General features: G+C 39.4%; 2 protein-coding genes across 2 annotated transcripts; one reads left to right on the top strand and one right to left on the bottom strand.

The window, feature by feature from the left end:
• Window positions 1–1,480: 1,480 nt before the first annotated feature.
• LOC141903400 (choline O-acetyltransferase-like) lies at window positions 1,481–14,343 on the top strand. The gene is made up of 14 exons (XM_074791510.1): window positions 1,481–1,564; window positions 3,157–3,351; window positions 4,165–4,283; window positions 8,494–8,547; window positions 8,709–8,889; window positions 10,411–10,597; window positions 11,926–12,119; window positions 12,227–12,327; window positions 12,471–12,605; window positions 12,751–12,873; window positions 12,957–13,095; window positions 13,494–13,556; window positions 13,667–13,804; window positions 14,002–14,343. Exons 1-14 carry the CDS (start codon window positions 1,481–1,483, stop codon window positions 14,341–14,343), a joined length of 2,055 nt encoding a protein of 684 aa, XP_074647611.1.
• A 2,492-nt stretch (window positions 14,344–16,835) lies between these two features.
• On the bottom strand, window positions 16,836–19,104 carry LOC141903796 (lysosomal proton-coupled steroid conjugate and bile acid symporter SLC46A3-like). Its single transcript, XM_074792112.1, has 4 exons — window positions 17,737–19,104; window positions 17,521–17,604; window positions 17,287–17,446; window positions 16,836–17,191 (listed from the first exon to the last, which is right to left on the bottom strand). Exons 1-4 carry the CDS (start codon window positions 18,980–18,982, stop codon window positions 17,101–17,103), a joined length of 1,581 nt encoding a protein of 526 aa, XP_074648213.1. The 5' UTR covers window positions 18,983–19,104; the 3' UTR covers window positions 16,836–17,100.
• Window positions 19,105–19,418: the final 314 nt, after the last annotated feature.

Here is a 19,418-nt window from a genome sequence, read left to right as displayed (position 1 = left end):
CGAAATAAAAACAACTCGCGAGTGACATTTCAAGCTCGTATTTTTCCTGTCGCCGATGGTTTTTCCGAGATGACTTGGATTGATTGATTAAGTCCGATGAGAATTGAGAACACCCCGTCCGAATATTACACGCTTGCCGACATACAGAATTGATAAAATACACTCCTCTCGAGCGTAACACAGTCGATAATTAGAGAATTCGTCTCCTGTGAATTTAGTCATACCGGTATAATAGCATATACTGTGTAAAAACGCGCTAAACCCCGGCAAGCGCTGTCTGTTTTCTATAGCAAGGCTGGAAACAGAATTTTGTCTGATGACGAATAACCCTTTTTGAACCCAATTATTGATTAATTTACCTGACGTTGTACAGGAATTGGTCATCTCGGCATCCGGGGATTACATTCCAGTCTTTTTTACGCCCCTAAAGCACTTAATGTTTATTCAATTTCCTCTCGAAAAAGTGAAGAAACGATTACAATCAAAAGTTAGGTTTTAATTGTTCCACACACAAAGCTTTTAGGTAAAGAGACAAGCACGAGCAAACGACTTTAAGTAACATACCGAGTACTCATCAATAGAAACATTTATTAATCTACTTTCAGTGAACTCGGGTGCTTTACAAAACGCGTTGCAACTTTTCTAACTAAAGTATTTGCACACGGGAAGTCACTCCCCTTAAGGGTCCATAAAATATAAGTAATAGAATAAAATTCAAATTATTATACAAAATATGCAAATCATTATGTAACCGCCATATTCGTGTTAATTCGTATGTCTTATTTTAGAATATGGTTTGAGGAATCGGGTACGAAGATTCTGAACATATAATATGTAATATCAATATATACTTCGAATCGATCATTTTTTTTGAAAAATAATGCCCACACTAACGGGTGTCAATCTCAGCTGAAATGAGTCGGAAAGTTCGCGCATTTTCGTCTCCACTCCTTCATGCGAGGACATCATTAAATTCTTCATGAAATTAACGCGTGGGAGCTTCAAGATACCCGTTTGATTAAATCTATAATCAGGGCCGATGATAGATCAATGAAGCATGCGAAAGCTCTTATAAGAAACCATCAATTCTATCATCCAATTGGTTCTATCTCCTGCAGCAAACTAGCATAAATCAGTACAAATCTATCGGCTATAATTCATAGAAGGATGGGCAATGTTGAGCATCGAGAGTGCCCGAAACTAATTAATTATTTCTGTTCACTGAATACCATCGATTTGTTAATTGACACGCTTGCGTGACATGAAAGCAGCCATCGATTTTCGCCATCATTCTATTTGCTGACGTCGACATTTTGGTACTTTTTCGTTATAGGCAAAAGTAAAGAAATAAAAAAAAAAACGACTGAAAACCAGAAATCGGAAACAAGATGGCCACCAATCGATTATGACGCGCACTGTTGTCACTGATACCTGATTGTCCCGGTTTGCCGCGAGTTTTCACGAGATATTTCTAGTAACCATGCCAGGAACTCATCCAATCAGAGAATACTTCCAGAGAGTCGAACAAGAAAACAACGATCTCTACAAGCAATGGGACGCGTCGGTAAGTCAGTGTTTATCATTTATCAATGAAAACAAATACTAGGTGAATAAATGAAGTGTATAATTTCGATTTATTAATTACGCGAAATACCACAATTGAAGACCAAAATTTCTGTAATTACAAGATAAATTGTGTTATATTTGCCATTTCATTTTTCTGTCAAACATCGAACGTGTCGCCATCACACTTTTTCCAAATAGTTTCTTCGCTACAAGTAGTCCTTGCGGGCAAGAATTTGTCGAAAATGATTTTTGAACAATGATTTACTGGAGGTAGCGTTCAACGCTGGGAGTTATATCACGAGTTTATATCACGCAGAAAGTGTTAATATACCAAACGTACAACACAACGTTGTTCACCTCCTGGGGGAAAACAATAAATGATAACGACGAATTACTGTCTGAAGACAGAAACCGAAAGTCCTCTGGTGATGTGGGATACGAATACTAGAATTACTTGACAAAATAATAGAAGATTGAGGGTCACTATCAGGGCCAATTTACTTTAAAGCGCCAAGGTGAGGAAAATCCCAGAACGAAATACGGGAATAGAATATACAAACGAGAATGGTATGGGAATGCTCGAGGCTATGTTGGAATTTTTCTTTTATTCTGGCAAACATCAATGGACAACCAGTAAATGAAGCCAGTGGCAATGGTAGCATTCCGTCGGTTATAACTGTACAAACGCAATAAGGAATAAAGATAAAGAATTATGGCCGTCTTTATATATAGGATTTCTATTAAGTCTCGAAGGGACGAGGATTCGCGACTGCTTCTATGCGCAGAACTTGCTGGATAAACTAAACAAATAAATCAGAAAGTTTGACATGCGAGAATAAAAAGCACTCGTTCGTATCCCCTCACAGATCTGCGCTCTTTTCTTCAACGATGTCAACATCGCTGATTAAATCCCTACAAAGTAAATTTCATCAGATAAAGCCAATTGAATTCATCGTTTCGTGCATCGATCCGTGATTTATGATGCACTATCAGTTAATAACTTATCCGGTTTTATCGGTGATTGTCAGTTTTCTTCGTCGATATTCCATCTCTTGTGACTGATTAATTCATCGGTTGTTTTTCACTGTCGATATTTGGTCAGATTAGGCAGGATTTAGGGCCGATATTTGCTCGCAAAAGCCTCTAGTTCGGCGGAGCTATTTTCGACGCGCAGTCTATAGCGGCGTCGTAGTCACCACCGCGTCATGGCAACTCCACTTCGGAAAATCCGATAGAGCGGTTGAAAATTGCGAGTATCAATTTTTCAATTCGTCTTTCTAGTGCTTAGAAAACTCTCGACAGTCCGAGTAGGTTCAACTTCCGCTGCGTAGAAGGCTTAGACAATACGCACACCGGAAGGAACCACGTGTACTCGAATTGATAACTGCACACAACGGCGTGTGCTTCAATGTTTGAAGTAAACACTGTAAAGTAACTTAGGATATCCGATAAACAAATAGAGTAAGACCTCTGCAGAGCAAATATTACGTTCGGGCGATGCATAAATAATATAATATGTTCGATAACCATTATATACTTTTTGCTTTCAATGAATTCAAGAATTCTATGATTTACTTTTTTATCACACAGAAACCTTTACCCAAACTTCCCGTTCCCGACCTCAACAGCACGTTGGACAAATATTTACAAGTATTACAGCCCGTCCTATCCGAGGAAGAGTATGAACGAACGAAGAAGATCGTCGATGAGTTCGGCCGCGAAGGGGGCGAGGGGGAAATCTTACAAGAACAGCTCAAGAAATTCGCAGAAACCAAAGACAACTGGGTACGTGTCGCCAACGCAATGAACAAGTAAATTCGAAAAACTAATAACTTTGACATTTGATTATCTGACTCAGGTATCGCGACAGGGTTGCTCGGTAAATTTAATCAAATGATCCATCAGATTGCGGATAATGTCATTTGGTCGGTTGGCCACGTCCGGGGAGTTTCCTGTTAGTCCGACAAACACTAGTAATTAGGACTTACATTAAGGGAAAATGACCAGATCATCAACGTCCGTAATTAACCGTGACGATCTCCGGCCACTCCGCGGTTCTCTCGCAGATCTGTCTTTTAGCTTGATGACTATCGTCCATCTTCAACAAGATTGTGCATTGGACGACCTAACAGTTCTTTATTCCAATTCAAATAACAATTCCTTTGATGATTTATACATACTCCACAAGCTTGTTATGCTCGATACCCATGTCGATTTTAAAATAAAAGTTCAGGGTCCAAGGGCTTTCATAATGCGCAAGTTACTACCAACTACTTGGTGAAAAGCTTGCTTCAACATCATTCAGTCGAATGGTGGCCGTTTCTGGAATATCTATTGCTACGTAAAAAATATTCTAGTAAAACAATATATCGTATGAATCCTACGAATACGTTTACGATAAGAAGTAAAAAGAAATTCAAAACATTGTAAAATAAAACGCCGGTTGAGGGGTTAGTAAATTAGTTCAATTATAACCTTAAAAGCCCAGGAACACTCAACCAACACTCTCGCATTCGTACCTAAAAAATACTGGATGTTACGTTGAATATACTACAGGAATTTCTGGTAGATATTCTATGATGTGACTCCGCATTTCAGGTTGTGGACTGGTGGTTGAAAGACATGTATTTGGATATACATCTACCGCTACCGGTCAACTCAAATCCTGGCATGGTAATGCCCAGAATGCTTTTCAACGCCGAAAAAGATCGACTCAGGTATGAAAACAAAACTTTTAAAGTTTAACGCAAAGAACCATCGGGCGCTCCTTTAACAGGGTTCAGTTCTCTACAAACGTTACAACATGAAATACTGGCCAGGGTTAGAATATGCTCGTGTTGACCTAGAATTCCTTTCTATCTAAGATCAGTCGAATTTTCTCGTTGGCAAACATCCAGAGAACCGATTAATGAAATTTCGTCGTTGCGCTTTGGTCATTGCTGCAGCGCGCATAGTTTCGGCACTGTATTAGTTAACTGGACGTATATTACAGATAAACCGAGTAACAAAAAGTCCTTCGAGATGAGATGTGAAACATAGCTATTAACATGTGAATAACAATGATTATCTATCTATTCGGGAACTATCGAGAAGGAGAATCGACGCAATTTGGCGCTTATTCCCCGATGCACCGTATACGAGTTTCATGTTAATTTCTCGATTGAAGGGTAAATTGCGATGATTAAAATTCACATCAGCGCCGAGAAAGTGGTTCGAAGCAATCTAGAATTAAGGGCAAATGTCGGGCTGAATGTCAGCATCTCGGGGACTGTCAGTCTGTAAATCACAGGCGCCGGCGTTGATTACTCTTTCAGTGTTAAACTTTTAACATCGAAATCGGCTGATTTACAATCTCAACTCGCTCGATTTTCGCTGTAAGTAATTTAGCGAACGTCTCGCGCACGATGTTTTCTGTCGAACGTCGATTTTTCAACATCGTTTGTTTAATTGAATGTGTCTGTATATCGATTCATCTTCGTTGACGTCATCATTTATCATTATACGTACATGTATATACATTTTTTTTTTGGATTGATACCGAGCGATTTGATCATCGGTTTTGTGGAATGATAATGTGGGGGTTGAAGTTTGCAACATCGTTACGAAACTAATAGTCAACACTCTATAGACGACGCCGCAATTATTATCATTAAGTAGGAAGATTTGGTAAGATTTAGTGCCGCGGTGTAAAGTTCTCCCTCGACTATCGGTTATTTCAGGTTCAGGTGAAAACGATGCGTCGTCGAGTCGCAAATTACCGTCATTTGGCCGCGTTCGGTTCGTACAGCCGCACCTTCACTCGATGTCACAGTCAATGAAGACACGATGCCGAATACACGGCCAACTACAAGTCCCATTTATCATATCTTGTTTTCTTGTGTAGTCGAGCGACAAATGCAATTTCACACTAGTAAATCACTGTCGGGTTTTGCAGCCGACTTGGCGTTGATTCATGGAACCGTTGAACCAATCAGCCGTTCGGGGAACGCGCCAATTTACGGGATGATGGATATAGACCGAGAAAGAGAGCGAGATAGAGAGCGAGAGAACGAGAGAACGCGTGTGTGAGAGTGAGGCGATGGGGGTGATCGAGGCGAGAGAGACAATCGGGCTAATAAACCGTGCAGTCTTGATGACGTGACACCAGACAGCGAAAGTTTGCAATATTGATGAATGCGAGTCTGAAGTTCATACGCCGAACGACCGATGTGGCTGGGACTTTTCGCAGCGAACTGACTAATGATGGATTCAAACCCTTAAATAATATCGAAAAGTACGCGGATGTTTAAATCAACTTATTTTTCATTCTATCTATTTTCCTCGCCTGCCGGTGTTCTATCCGAACTGTATATTCCGCATCGAAAGTTCACGGAAAACTTCGTTAAAAGCTACTCCCACTTTTGAAAGAAAAAAAATGAACGCCCCGTCGATCTGAGAATCATCAGACCACGCGAAAATCAATCAACTTATCCAGTTTTTTCTATCGGTCGCGTTGACATTAAATATGGAAGGAAAATATTTATCGAGCCTTTCTCGTCGGCCGTCGTAATTTCATTTTGCGGCGTTTACAATTGGATTTCACGCATTAGTCGCATTAGGTAAACTCAAAACGATCGCTTTAAATTAAACATTAACCGTTCACCGCTCACCGCCGGTATACCGTTCATAGTGCTCCCTGTTCATTCAACCGACCCAGTTTAATTTGCATATTTTTTCTACTTGTCTTGTTTTATGACGAGCCGAGTCATCCGGGACTTTACCTATTTGTTTAACGACGTAGACGCTAAACTTCACTTATATTCTAAGCATTTTCGCGCGCCGAGCCAATTACCGCGGTTCCCGGTGGGACGAGACAGCTACGTCAAAATGGCAAGAAATCGGCGAGTTGCGGCGCATATCAATTGACTGCGAGAATGGCCTACCGGGAATCGCAACGTAAAGCCAATTATCTGGTGCCCTTGTGGACACGTGTAAACCGATATATCGACGCCAGTATAATCAGAGACGACCCGACGACAAAACTATAACTTCGCGCCCGATATTCTCGCCGTATACGATTTTTCCGTCGCAGGAAAACGATCACGATTTATTTACGATGACGACTGACAAGATCGACGAAAACGAGACGGATTGGGGTTGGTTATTAAACGCGCGTATGTCCAGCGTCTGGTCAGGAATGATGATGATGATGCTGATGACGGGTATGCCACTGAGATATAGTAAATCATACACTCATAGTTCGGCTATAAAAGGGTTCAATATCCATAAACGAAATAAACAGAGAATAGCGTGATAGTGTCAAGAAATGTAATATTGAAATCAACAATAACTATAGGTTGATTCTAAGTACTTTTGATACAAACAGTTCGCTACCCGCTAGCACTTTTACTATCAGTAAACTCATAGAACTCAGAATCGCTATGTGGACATTTTCAACTCTTGGGGACATTTTCAACTCTTTGACGTCGTAAAAACTATATTACAATATTTATATATATACATTAGATTACTACTACGCCTTATTTAAGAGATTATGCGTGAGTCGATGTGCACTACGTCATCAATATTGGCGTTTCGAAATAAATATTACAATTGTGTCTTATTATCTTATCTTATATTTGATTTTTGAGAGAAGTATGTGCACCACGTCATCAATATATTTGGGATAGACTGGTTGCCGGTCGATTCAATTATCGATATATCAAAATTTTAAATAACATGTGTCCTTTTCCAAGGCGCCAATAATCTTCCAAAAGTTGGTTTTCTTGTTTCAAATACAGATTTTCTCGGAGTTCGTCGAAAGCTATCGACCTGTACTAACACCGCAAATAAGTTTTTGGTGCATGTCCTTTAAAGATCTATATGTCCTAGTGCGGTTAAATAGCGACGATTCTTTCAAATTCGTGCTGGTACAGATGATACGAGGGCTTCGTAACCGTAGTAAAATCCCATTCATTTCGTAGTATCGGCTTCATTCATTCATATTCTGAATGAATAATGTATAGTGCTTGATGTTATTCAAATGACTGTCACTGCATGAATGAGTCGGGCTGAAAAACTAATGAAAACTTTACTAAAACTGCGTCCGCCGAAAGTAAAACCAATCGACCGAAATTTCACCATCGCCGAATATCGAAAAAAGACCGAACTTTCGCAAGCGCTCGTTGAAACAACATCGTCGCAGCGTGACTTCCTCTCTTGTTCTCTGGCGCAGATTCTCCAAAACTTGATCGAATTCCGATATTCTACGAAATGAGGAAGTATTTGCTTTAGTTAAACCAATTATCAGAAGTCGACGCACTCGGGCTAGAGTATCAATATTAGATTTGCGTCGCTACTCATTCTGTTCGTAATCAAAGCAATATTTGTTGTAGATGTTATAATTCGAACGGCGGAGCGTGTTGACTGATTCGGCCGCCGTGTTTGAAGTGAACTCCACTCTCGCTCGAAATCGCGAGCTTCCGTCGAGTCTAACCGGTGCAATCCTCCCCTGGACGCATCTATCTAAACACTAGCCACGTCATATACACACAAGCGCGTGTATAAATAGGCTAAGCGAAATCCCGAATAAAATATGCACTTTTTATTACATATTCTAATCTTGGACGTTGAATACTTACTTAAGTCGGAACATTTGAGGTTTCGCAAATATTTTATACGATTTGCACGAATTTGCACGATACGATTTATACGATTTTTTTAAAAAATAGTTTTCTAGATAGCTGCAGAAACAGAAAAAGATGCACAAAACCATGTTCGCGTTGGAAGCGTGTTTCCTGGTAGTGTGCCCCCAAATGCCAGTCTGCCACCGCTGGTGTGCCCCCAAACTACGAGCAATATCATCTTTCTTGAGATGATTGTTCGTATGCCCGACTTAAGTCTATAATGTCATGGCGAATTAATGATTTCTTTTGTTTTCTTTTTTAGATATGCTGCTCAACTTATAACAGGTATTTTGGATTACAAGATAGTGATAGACAGGTAGGAATATAAACAGAGACCCACTCATATTAATATCATACTATAATCGGAGATGTTTCTAATCGAAAAAAATCACGGAATTATTCAGCTTCATATCTCGCAGAAAATGACGGGACCATTTACAATTTGTTTAAGAAATTATTTTTGATTGTTTTTCTTAGTCGCAGCATTCCGATAGATCGGTGTCGCAGTCGTGAGAAGGGGCAGCCATTATGCATGGACCAGTATTACCGCATATTCTACCACTATCGGCGACCGGGGGTTCATAGTGACGTCATACTCAATTACAAAGACGCCAGTCGAATGGTTGCCGAACATATCGTGGTCGCTTGCAATAATCAAGTAAGATTCCGATATTACGCGGAATATATTATTGTGCTTTTTTACACGAAGGCATCGTAATGGCGGTCAAACTCGATAGATAAGATCACCACTTTACCAACGTTACATGCGTCTAAATTATATTTTTCTTATGCCTTCCTATGATAACAGATTTCGACACCCAGATGCCTAAAGTAGCCGATCCAATTACAGTTAGTCACAAGTTAGCAATAAATGATTCGACAGATTCCCGAAATTCGCAATTGACCACATCATCTTTAGTAATTATGAAAACAGACGTCACGACCTCCAGGTCAATTTTAAGTTCAATTCCAACACAATTCAGCGAGGATGTACAAACTGGCATCCGAGCTGTTTCTCGTATCGTGGACCAGCATTGACTATTCCGTCGATGGTATTCGCGTCTAGTATGAGAACCGTGTTTCCGGGGGGAAATCAAATGATTAAACGAAACAGGTCACAAACCGTCTTTTTGTCGAACGTGATGCAAATATCTAGCGGGGGACGTGTAGTGACGAGCGAGGGAGGAAGCGATAGGGCATTGCGTTCACACAAACAGTGCATCTATGTCTCTCGATTTGAGATGTAAAACAGCTTTAAAGAAAACAACAAAAGAAACAAATATCGATTCTTTTAATATTTCAATAAACATTTGCATGTTGTACAGAATAACCATTTAAAACACAAATTCAACAACGCATTTGAATGAGAATTAAGTTTGATCATCTTGAGGTTATTTTTTGCATAAAGTTGATGACTAATGCGAGAGTCAGAGCTACATTTCCGATGCCGTGTCGTAATACAATACGACTGTAAATTTGACTTTGAATAGGCGGACCTTATGTCAGCGAGCTTAATGGTTCATTTTGTCATCGTATTTTCAACAGAGAATGATGTTAGCCGATGCTAGTTATCGGTATTTCGTTCTGGCGTCGTAAAATGTTTCTCAAGAAATCATTATTCAGTCATAATTATGGAAAATTGTCGCAATCGACGCAAAAATATAGCCGATAATTGCTTTCACACAATCCCACAACTGCTGCCTGCGCAAACCCATGAAAATGATGACAACATCTTCGCATCGCAGAGAGAGAAAGAGAGAGAGAAAATCATCAGGCGACGATTCAGGGTTTCACGTAAAACGAGGACGTTTTTCTGAGAAAATCGTCTATTGTAAAACTTCTTCGAATTAATCGAATCATTTTAGAGATATCAGAATAACTTTTGAAATGCCAAGAAAGTTCGAAATATAAACAGGTTGTCTGTCTTACGTACATTCTGTTGATGGTATAGTAAGTGTTGATAACCGATATCTACTGTCCAGACAAATATATCTATTTCTCTGTCTCCAGACTGTCCTGTTTACTCATTGACACGTCAAGTCTATCTAGTAGTGTATGTTTATTCATGGGAATCGGCATTTCCATCGCATCTGTAAGATTGGTTGAGTGGTTTAGACTTGGAAAGTGTTTGGGAAGATCATTCGTTATTCTAATCGACGTTTTTCTCTTTTATTCATAGTTTTACACGTTTAACTCTGTGATAAACAATGAACGAATAACAGAAGAAGATCTCATAGCTCAGTTGGGCAAGATTGTTCGGATCGCTAGTAGTGAACAAAATACCGGTGAAAATCCGCCATTAGTGGGTACCTTAACCAGCCTCGAACGAAACGAGTGGGGCCGCATCAGACAAATGATGATCAAAGGTAAAATGCGAAACCAAGCTATCGATTTATTGATCAAAAATATCGGTTTTTGTCCTCATTGAAAAATCGAAACAACGCGTTGATTTACATAATTTCTAGGCAGGTTTTCATAAAGAAAATCTATCGGACTTTTACATGAATATATACATATAATGCAATCCTTTCATCTGCCATCCACGACCAGTGGCTGAAAATCATAAAATAACTCCTCTGCGCACGGAAAATGTCCATCGAAATCAATACAGATGTAACGTGATATTTTTTAGTCTCGTCCACTTATGCGGCGACAGGTAAATGACCATTGCTGATGTCCATTCCACTTAGGATTTAGTAACCGATTTGCGCGTATACCGACCACTGACCACTAAATCATTTATCTCACCGTATGTCCGATTACGGCCTATCTATTCGTCACGCTGCCGCGCAGATAGATTTTCGTATGGTTAAAACTAAATGACTAAAAAACCAACCCACACGATATTTATTATCGAAATCATTAGATTATCGCCATTGATTTCTAATGTCCAATTCTCCGCGGGGAAAATCTCTAAAACGATTCTTAATATCGGGGCTTCTAGTGAACATCCGCCGCGCCGTAAAATAGCGTTCTGGAACCGGCTACACGCGATGTGAATGATCTTTCGGAGTAATCTTAGATAATTTGCGCTCTCCGCGGGCAATTTACCTTTGCGAGGTAATCAATGCGTACAGGAGTATAGACGAAATTGGCAGTGATGGTATAAACTCAGTGACGTTTCGCTCGGCACGCTATCTAATTTGGCCTCGATTTGCTTCGAAAAACAAAAGCAAGTAAATTAGATGATTGTTACCCAAAGACTCCGTTAGACGACTCATTACTGACGTGATGGAACTGCAAACATGACTCTAACTATATTTACAGAATACCATGAATTTATAATAGCTGCCGATCGGTTTCATTCTTAGTCACTAAATGTCGAACCTTAAGCCCGCCGCACACGGCACCGAAAAAAGGGTCTTTTTCCTCGTGAAAAAACGTTTTCGATGTTTTTTGTTATGCCGTGTGCGGGGGAGTCAAAACACAAAATGTCGAACAGGAAAACGTTTTTTATGAAATAAGCACTGTGAAAAACGTGTTTTCTGTGTGCGGCGGGCTTAACCTCGGCATACGGCAGCTCAAGTTTGCTGTATTGAATCTTAAAGAGGCATCCTCATCAAGAAAAATTAAGAGAGGTACTTTAAGTACCTACATCACAAAGGAAACTCAATATCTTAACTAAGAGGCCTATGGCCTTCTTTGATTGTGAGTGAGGATGCGATATGATAATTTCATTAACATTTTCTTACAGATGCCGAGAATAAGAAGAACCTCGAATGTATCGAGACAGCGATTTTGTTAGTTTGTTTAGACGGATTTGTGAAAGACGACGTAGGCCCGCCCGACTCTAGGAAAGGTCGGCCCGCGTATCACATGCATCGTATGCTACACGGAAACGGAACTAAAGAATTCAGCGCAAATCGATGGTTCGACAAGAACGTTCAGGTTCGCTTTAAATTTCCGATTTAAATCAGTCAATATTTTCACAACATTGACTAATCAGTGAATGCAACACGAATGCGATAGACTCAAATTCTCTTAATATTTTTCAGTATATTATTGGTTATGATGGAATTTGCGGAGTGAATTACGAACATTCTTCAGCCGAAGCGATTGCGCTGACCAGCCTTTTTGATCATGTCATGAAATACTTGTAAGTAATTCCAATTCAAACATTAGATTGTAAGAACATCTATAATAGCGGCATTCGACGGGAATGAAATAAGTAATGTTTTAAATCACTTTCGGTTTGAACGTTGATATGCAGGTATTAGCGACTATGATATCTGCTTTCAGGGAGGAACTTCGCATAAAATCTCCATCTCCCGGACTACCTTGCTCAGAGGGACTCGAAACTCCCCAAAAACTGGAATGGACCATGACACCCGACCTTCAAAAAGAGGTCGACGAAGCTGTCAAGAAGATAAACATGTATGTATTGTCTATTGCCCGCGCGGACGTTCATTAACCCAAACGGGAATAGAATAAGTCTAACAGTCGTTTCTTTCAAAAATAATTTGCAAAGCAAAACAAATATACTTAATAGTGTCATATATAATACAAATCTGGTCTTCAGACTCGCAGAGAATACTGACTGTCACGTGCTACGTTATATGGATTACGGCACCGATTTTCCGAAATCGCAGAAAATGAGTCCAGATGCGTTCCTGCAGCTGGCATTGCAATTAACGTATTATAAGTAGGTTTAAAATGTCTCGTAGTTCTTCAAAAACCAAGTCAATATTAACATATTTTGTTAACGTTATAAGCGTTTTATTCTAGGATTCACCACAAACTTACGTCAACATACGAAAGTGCGGCGACAAGGCGGTTCAGATTTGGCCGCGTAGATACAATCAGAGCCTCATCGATGCCGGCTCTCTCCTGGTCGAAGGCGATGATCGGCGAAACAGAAGTTACGGTAAACGGACATTTTTTCCTCAAATCTACGACACGGAAATTATTGCGTTAGCGCTGTCTCTCCTAGGAAAAATTGACACGACTTTGAATAGGTCGTAGCATTCTTTCATTCTTTTCGCTCTACGGGCCTCCCGGGCTTGGATCGCTGAAATTGGATTGAAATGTTCGTTCTAAAACAGTTAGAGTTATGTCGGTATATGAAAATTAAAATGTATTCCACGACTATCAGTGATATATCACATGCCCGAGTCTGGTCTCATAAATTGCAAAATCCAGAGAGTATTGCGAATTTAGGTTCGAGCCCCTAATTATGGAGACTTACAGTAAATATGATAAACGCGCGGTAGAATTGTAAATATATCAATGAATTACATACTTATGTTTATTTCGTTTTACAAGGATGCAGAAAAATATGACCTTTTCTTGAAAGCGATTGAATGGCAAACAAAGTATATGGTGGACGTAAGTTTCAGTGACACAATTATTTACTTCTGTTCGCCGTTCGTATTCATATTGGTTATGAGATTTAAATATTGCATAATCAATTTCCTATTTTTATCCTTCTATGGCAGACGATTATGGGTTATGGAATTGACAGTCACATGCTCGGCTTGAAAACTATAGCGAAAGAAATGGGCATGCCATCACCAGCTATTTTCGAGGACGAAGCATTTACGAAGTCGAACTATTTCCAATTGAGTACCAGTCAGGTAAATGAATAGAATAAACCCAAAATGGCACACGTCATAAAGTGATAAACATATTACAAGCAACAGATGATACCGGAATACGCTCACAAGAAATACATGTGTGTAACTGATAAGTTGATACTTTTAGATTTGGAGAGGGGGTCTCAGGACTCACATTTCTCTGGCAGCCAGGATTGATAGATTATTCTGTATTGCAGGTCCCGGTTGGTTCAGACTCGTGGTATGGCTACGGAGCTGTCGTCCCTGATGGATACGCTTGCTGTTACAACCCGCAGAAAGATTGGATAATTTTTAACATTTGCACATTCGACTGCTGCGAGGACACCGACTCGCAGTTCTTCGCCTTGTGCCTGGAGAGCAGTTTGATGCAGATGAAAGAGACTGTTCTGAAGGGAGTCGAATCACGTCTGAATAACGGTGTCGCCTTACACGCCGCTAACGGCAACGAACCCGCCTTACCTAAAGTTAGACCTCGCAAAACGCGCTCAAACAATAACAGTCCCGCTCACGTACGACACACCGCTAAGGATAGGTCCTAATTAGGGGAAAAAGATTGAATTCGACCAGGGACGACGAACCATTTTTGTACTGGTCCCGAATGTTCGTACGGACACAAAACAAAAAGAAAGTTCTCTCTGCGCACGATCGTGAAAGTATTTCAAAATTACAGGGTTACGCATTCATATCAGTTTGGAAAATAGATGATTCCACTCAAAAATGTTATGCACGCAAAATATTAAAGCATATCCACTATTATTTTATGTTATTATGTATACATGTACATCTGAAAAGTCAACTGGAAATTGATAGAAACCACTATTGTTTTCTAACTAAGTTCCCTTTGATGGTTTTATTTTCAGATTCTATATACATTGAAATGCGGTTTGTTGAGTTCATGAAAATAATTTATCGTTGTTGAAAATATGAGATAATTTTAATCATTGTTGTGTACATAATCAAATGTCAGACGTATATGTTGTTATCGATTATCAAAGCTTTAATAGATAAGTTAAAACGCTCTATTCGTTGCTGGAAACGAATCGTAGAAGAAACTGGTGAAGTCATATGGATAAAGCGAGCGTACAACATGCTAGAAATAAACCGGTTTTTTAAATGACCAATGCAATTTTCGGACAAATGTCCTCATGTAGATAGATATATTAGTATATATTAGTAAAAAGCAGTACAATCATTATATATCATACTCAACTATATGTGTAGGGTGAATTATTTCGAAGGATCAATTATGCTTGACTTATCGTAGCAATATCACCCCGGGACGGACGCAGGGAAAACTCTGTTAAAACCTAACCATAGTTCACTAACTACAGATAAGCCACTAAACCATACTGCCAGACTAACGAGGTTTTCCTGCGGCCAGCCCGATTAGATAGTAACCTGCCTATCAATTCGGTGTCAATGATTTATTCATTTTATAGCTGTGTTTAATCGCAACCGCGCATTTTTATTTCTAGTCAGACTTTTCCAACTTTCCTTTTTATCTTCTATGCGCTCAGCGTAACCTTGATATTACTATTCTCTCCGATTCATACTTTATGTTCACGTCTAACTAAATCCCCATTTTATTTTCATTAACGCCTGCGCGCTGCTCTGCTTTTCTTTCTTCTCTTCTGTCCTTTCCTTCCTCATTAAACAGTCGTCAGACATTCTCATATTCATATCCATTCGCTTAGGTGATTAATCGAATCATGAAACAGCAATAATTTCGACATGAATCAGAGCATTTTTTCACCAGTTATAACAAAACATATCAACATTTTTTTTCTATCGGTTTCAAGGTAAAATTATCCCCGTAAAATATATATACCTAGATAAAGATATCAACTATATTAGAAACTCATTGATATATAAATGTATGAGAATGTAGATAGCGCAAGTATATTAAAACAAAGATAGTCTTATATAGAAAAGCAACAATATATTGATTTGATATACTATATATTTTAGAAAGAAACTACCAGCTTTGTCTTGGACGGAGCCGAGCTATAATAGTCTATAGTATCGTTGGTCCAAACATATGCATTACCGAATCCACTCATTGTAAATAAAATAGGTCTTGTTGTATTAAGGACTCAACGATTTGCTTTGTAGATACATATATCAATCTAATTGTTATGGGAGTTTAGTAGAAAGTAGTAGAATATATTATCATAATACTATAATGAATACAATAAGGTGATGTTTTGTATAGTGATAATGATAATTGTGATAAATTCTAGTCATTGTTTTCGTTACGGGTTTTGCAGTCAATCGTTATAGAAAGATAATCATATTATACTGTACACTACTATCCCGCTTTCAAGCATTATCTTGTTCATTAGCGCTACGAATCAAATATTTTTATTTCGTGTTAAGCGTTCATTCGTGATTCTGAATTATTTAAAGGTTAAACATAAGTCGTTTATTCGAGAAAATCATATACGGGTTATTAAGATGTTAGACTCCGTAGTCTTATACGTCACCGCCACCTGGCGGGTTGTCTGATATGGAAAATCAATTGCTGAAAAATGTCTGGAGTTTCACGATGATCATTATAATCCTAGAACTTTCGATTACGAAACTTAAAAAATATAGAATTTATACGAATCTTAATCTTGTATTTGACAAATCATTCGAAAGCAAACCAACCTGCGCAGGAAATTTCTTTTAGAAATCACCCTTGTTTTAAGAACGACACGGATTACATTTTATTCAGCGAGCGCATACGTGATATTTGAGTTATTCTAGTTGCGAAATGGCAAATTTAGTGTTATAAAAAGCAGTTGGAATTATTGCTGTTGTTCAGTTCACTGTTATTATTGATATGCAATAAAGAAACGTATTCTATACGAGATCGTGTACTGAAGAAACTCGATGTTTTCCTGTTTCATTGTTTAATTCTATTTGGGATAACGTTGGTCATCGAGTTCTGCCCATTAGGCCATTTCGTACAGATTCATCAATTCAAAGAAGCTGAATGAAACCCATTAGAAGTACAACAGATAACGAAAACCACCTAAAATGCTTGAATCAGTGATATATAAATATATATTTCACACCCAAATCACTAATTTCTCTATATATTTACAAAGGCGGTACGGTATCATACAGTTGTCTCTATTTAACAATTACAAAGAGAAAGACTCATTTCCATATCATAAGCAGAGATGCAACCTAAGCGTTTCCAGGCATCGATCAGAAAAGTTTAGTACAACAAATCAGAAAATGAAGTTTTTAAAGAATAGCTTTGAAATCCGTTCGTGATCGGGGGTAAGTGTGATGTCGTGGATCTAGCGTTAAACAGTTTCTGAGAAAGCGCTTATTGTGGAAACACGAATTCGACTCGGTAATCGCTCGCGTCGCATCTGTTGATTACGTATCAAGAATCTGAAAAAAAAACGAAAATATCGTTCAGGATTTCGAGATGTCTCGCTTACGACTAATAACAGATTCGGAGGTTTTTATGCGAAATAGACTCTTACATGATTATCACGATGACCGCGATACCGATAACCGTGAAGAAAAAATAAACGAAACCAGGTTTTATAAAACTGAAAGCTCCGTAGTAAACATATCCCGCCGTGACATAGCCAGTGAACACAAATACCAACTCAAATACGTTCAAAAATCCAAATGCATTCGCTGTAAAAAAAAAACAGTTAAACGAGGTGAACGATCAGTTATCGAGAAATTCGAAAGGCGTCCAACAAACTTACCGTATTCATCCGGAGGAATGAGTTTTGAAATGTAGGTCCTCAAAAACGGCGCTGTTACTAACGTCAGAGCACCGATTACTGGAACTGGACATGAAAAAGAAATAGGCATCGTTAGAAGAATAGTAATAAGTAGCAATTAGTATTAAAGTAGCAATTAGTATTAAAGTAGAGCAAGTGTGGGACGGTAACAGGTTTTCTGCTATGTAAAAAACCTACCAAAATACATCATTATATCATCACTAGCAAACGCATCAGCGACAGTCTCTGATACGCTCGAAAAAGCACCGATCATAGCGACTACCAAGTCGGGTACCCTGCCTCTACTTATCAGGACCAAGATTAAGCCCGAAAGACACTTGAAAAGTATTCTGTACGCTTTGAATATCATAATCTTTAAGTAATTCCAACATAAAGGTAGGTTCATTTGGAAGTAGACGAGTATTTGTCTGGTTGCGGTTCTGGGCAGGATGTTGAATACGAACGCGATGTATGTTAGTATCAGTAACGTACGGCGTTTGTTTCGAGTCTCCGTGAATAGTTTCCGCACTTGTTGCAGTTGACGGAATCCGGGTTCGACGCTCGTTCCGGAGGCTTCCGGATCGAAATTCGACGCCGGAAACAGGAAAATACAGTAGAAAAAGTTCACCAGTAGAATCGTGATGACGGTCATGTAAGGAAAGAGAAATCCACTTTCCCTCGCCCACACGACCAATGCCGTGTCCCCGAAACCGATGCCCAGATTAACAAATACGGCTATGATGAACATACGCAGGCCGCGATTCTTTTCCGACGACGAATTGGCTACGAACGATAGAATAGCCGTGTAAAGTAAACCGTAATGGCCGCATATACCTTCGACAAAATGTCCGATCAACAAAGTCCAAACAGGCCAGTCGAAGCTGTCGGTGAAAGAGTAAAGCAACGATTTCAATAGACTACCCGCAATAGGAATCACGTACGCCCATCGGTGACCTTTACGAATGATGGCCGGACCGAATAACAGCGTGATGAAAACAGCAGGAATAATCGACGCAAGGTTCGTATACAACGTCCACTTCGCAGCTTCTCTTTCGATGTATTCGATGAGTTTAGTGTCGTTCTGCGCAGGTAAACATCTTCTCGATGTGTCCGTTTGCGACAAGTAGGTTATGTTCCCGAATTTTGTCATCAGATATTCTTGCACTAACGCTGGCACTCCGGATACGGACATCGAATGCATTAGAGCGATAGGCTCTACGAAATATCCGAACGTGAAGTAACTATCTCTGTTAGCCGTTGCGGGCGGGACGAGAACCTTCTTATCCGTGGCTTTGGCGTTGTTTTTCTGGCGAGTGAAGTCGTCATCTCTCACTCGTTTTAGGTTTCTTCTACCCCTCCCTGTATTAGTAACTACTTCATCCTCGTAACTTTCATCGTCCGCTTGATAAGAACCAGAATCGTAGAAAGATGCTCTGCTCGACATTTCTTCCGTTGAAAACAAACGACACTGTCTCAGACGGATTACATGAAGGATTAACGGTCGTTTTCCGCAATAAAAACATTGATCAAACAACACTGTTGTCTTTCGACCCCGTCAGGCTGAATTCCCCTATCACTTATGAGAGTTGTGTGGTGCTGTCCTTGATAGCTAAACAATTGCTGTCCTAGTTCCGTGATTGAGATAACAAATAGATATTTAAGGGCAGTTATATATAGCAGACTAGTCTTGTGACTCAGATAAACTGTGTAAAAGCCGTTCTATCGTTTTCTAGAAACGACTGATGAACATTTTCGGTTCAATCGCTTGTCCGTTTATTTGCTTTACGTCGTTCGGATCTTGGTTTACCAAGACTTACCCTATGGGTCGTTCATTTAACCTCACAACGGGACCGAGGTTTTGGAGTATTGCCTGCATATTA

This window comes from Tubulanus polymorphus, chromosome 4 (genome assembly GCF_964204645.1).
Source record: "Tubulanus polymorphus chromosome 4, tnTubPoly1.2, whole genome shotgun sequence".
Lineage (NCBI taxonomy): Eukaryota > Metazoa > Nemertea > Palaeonemertea > Tubulaniformes > Tubulanidae > Tubulanus > Tubulanus polymorphus.
This window is presented reverse-complemented; position numbering and strand designations above follow the sequence as displayed.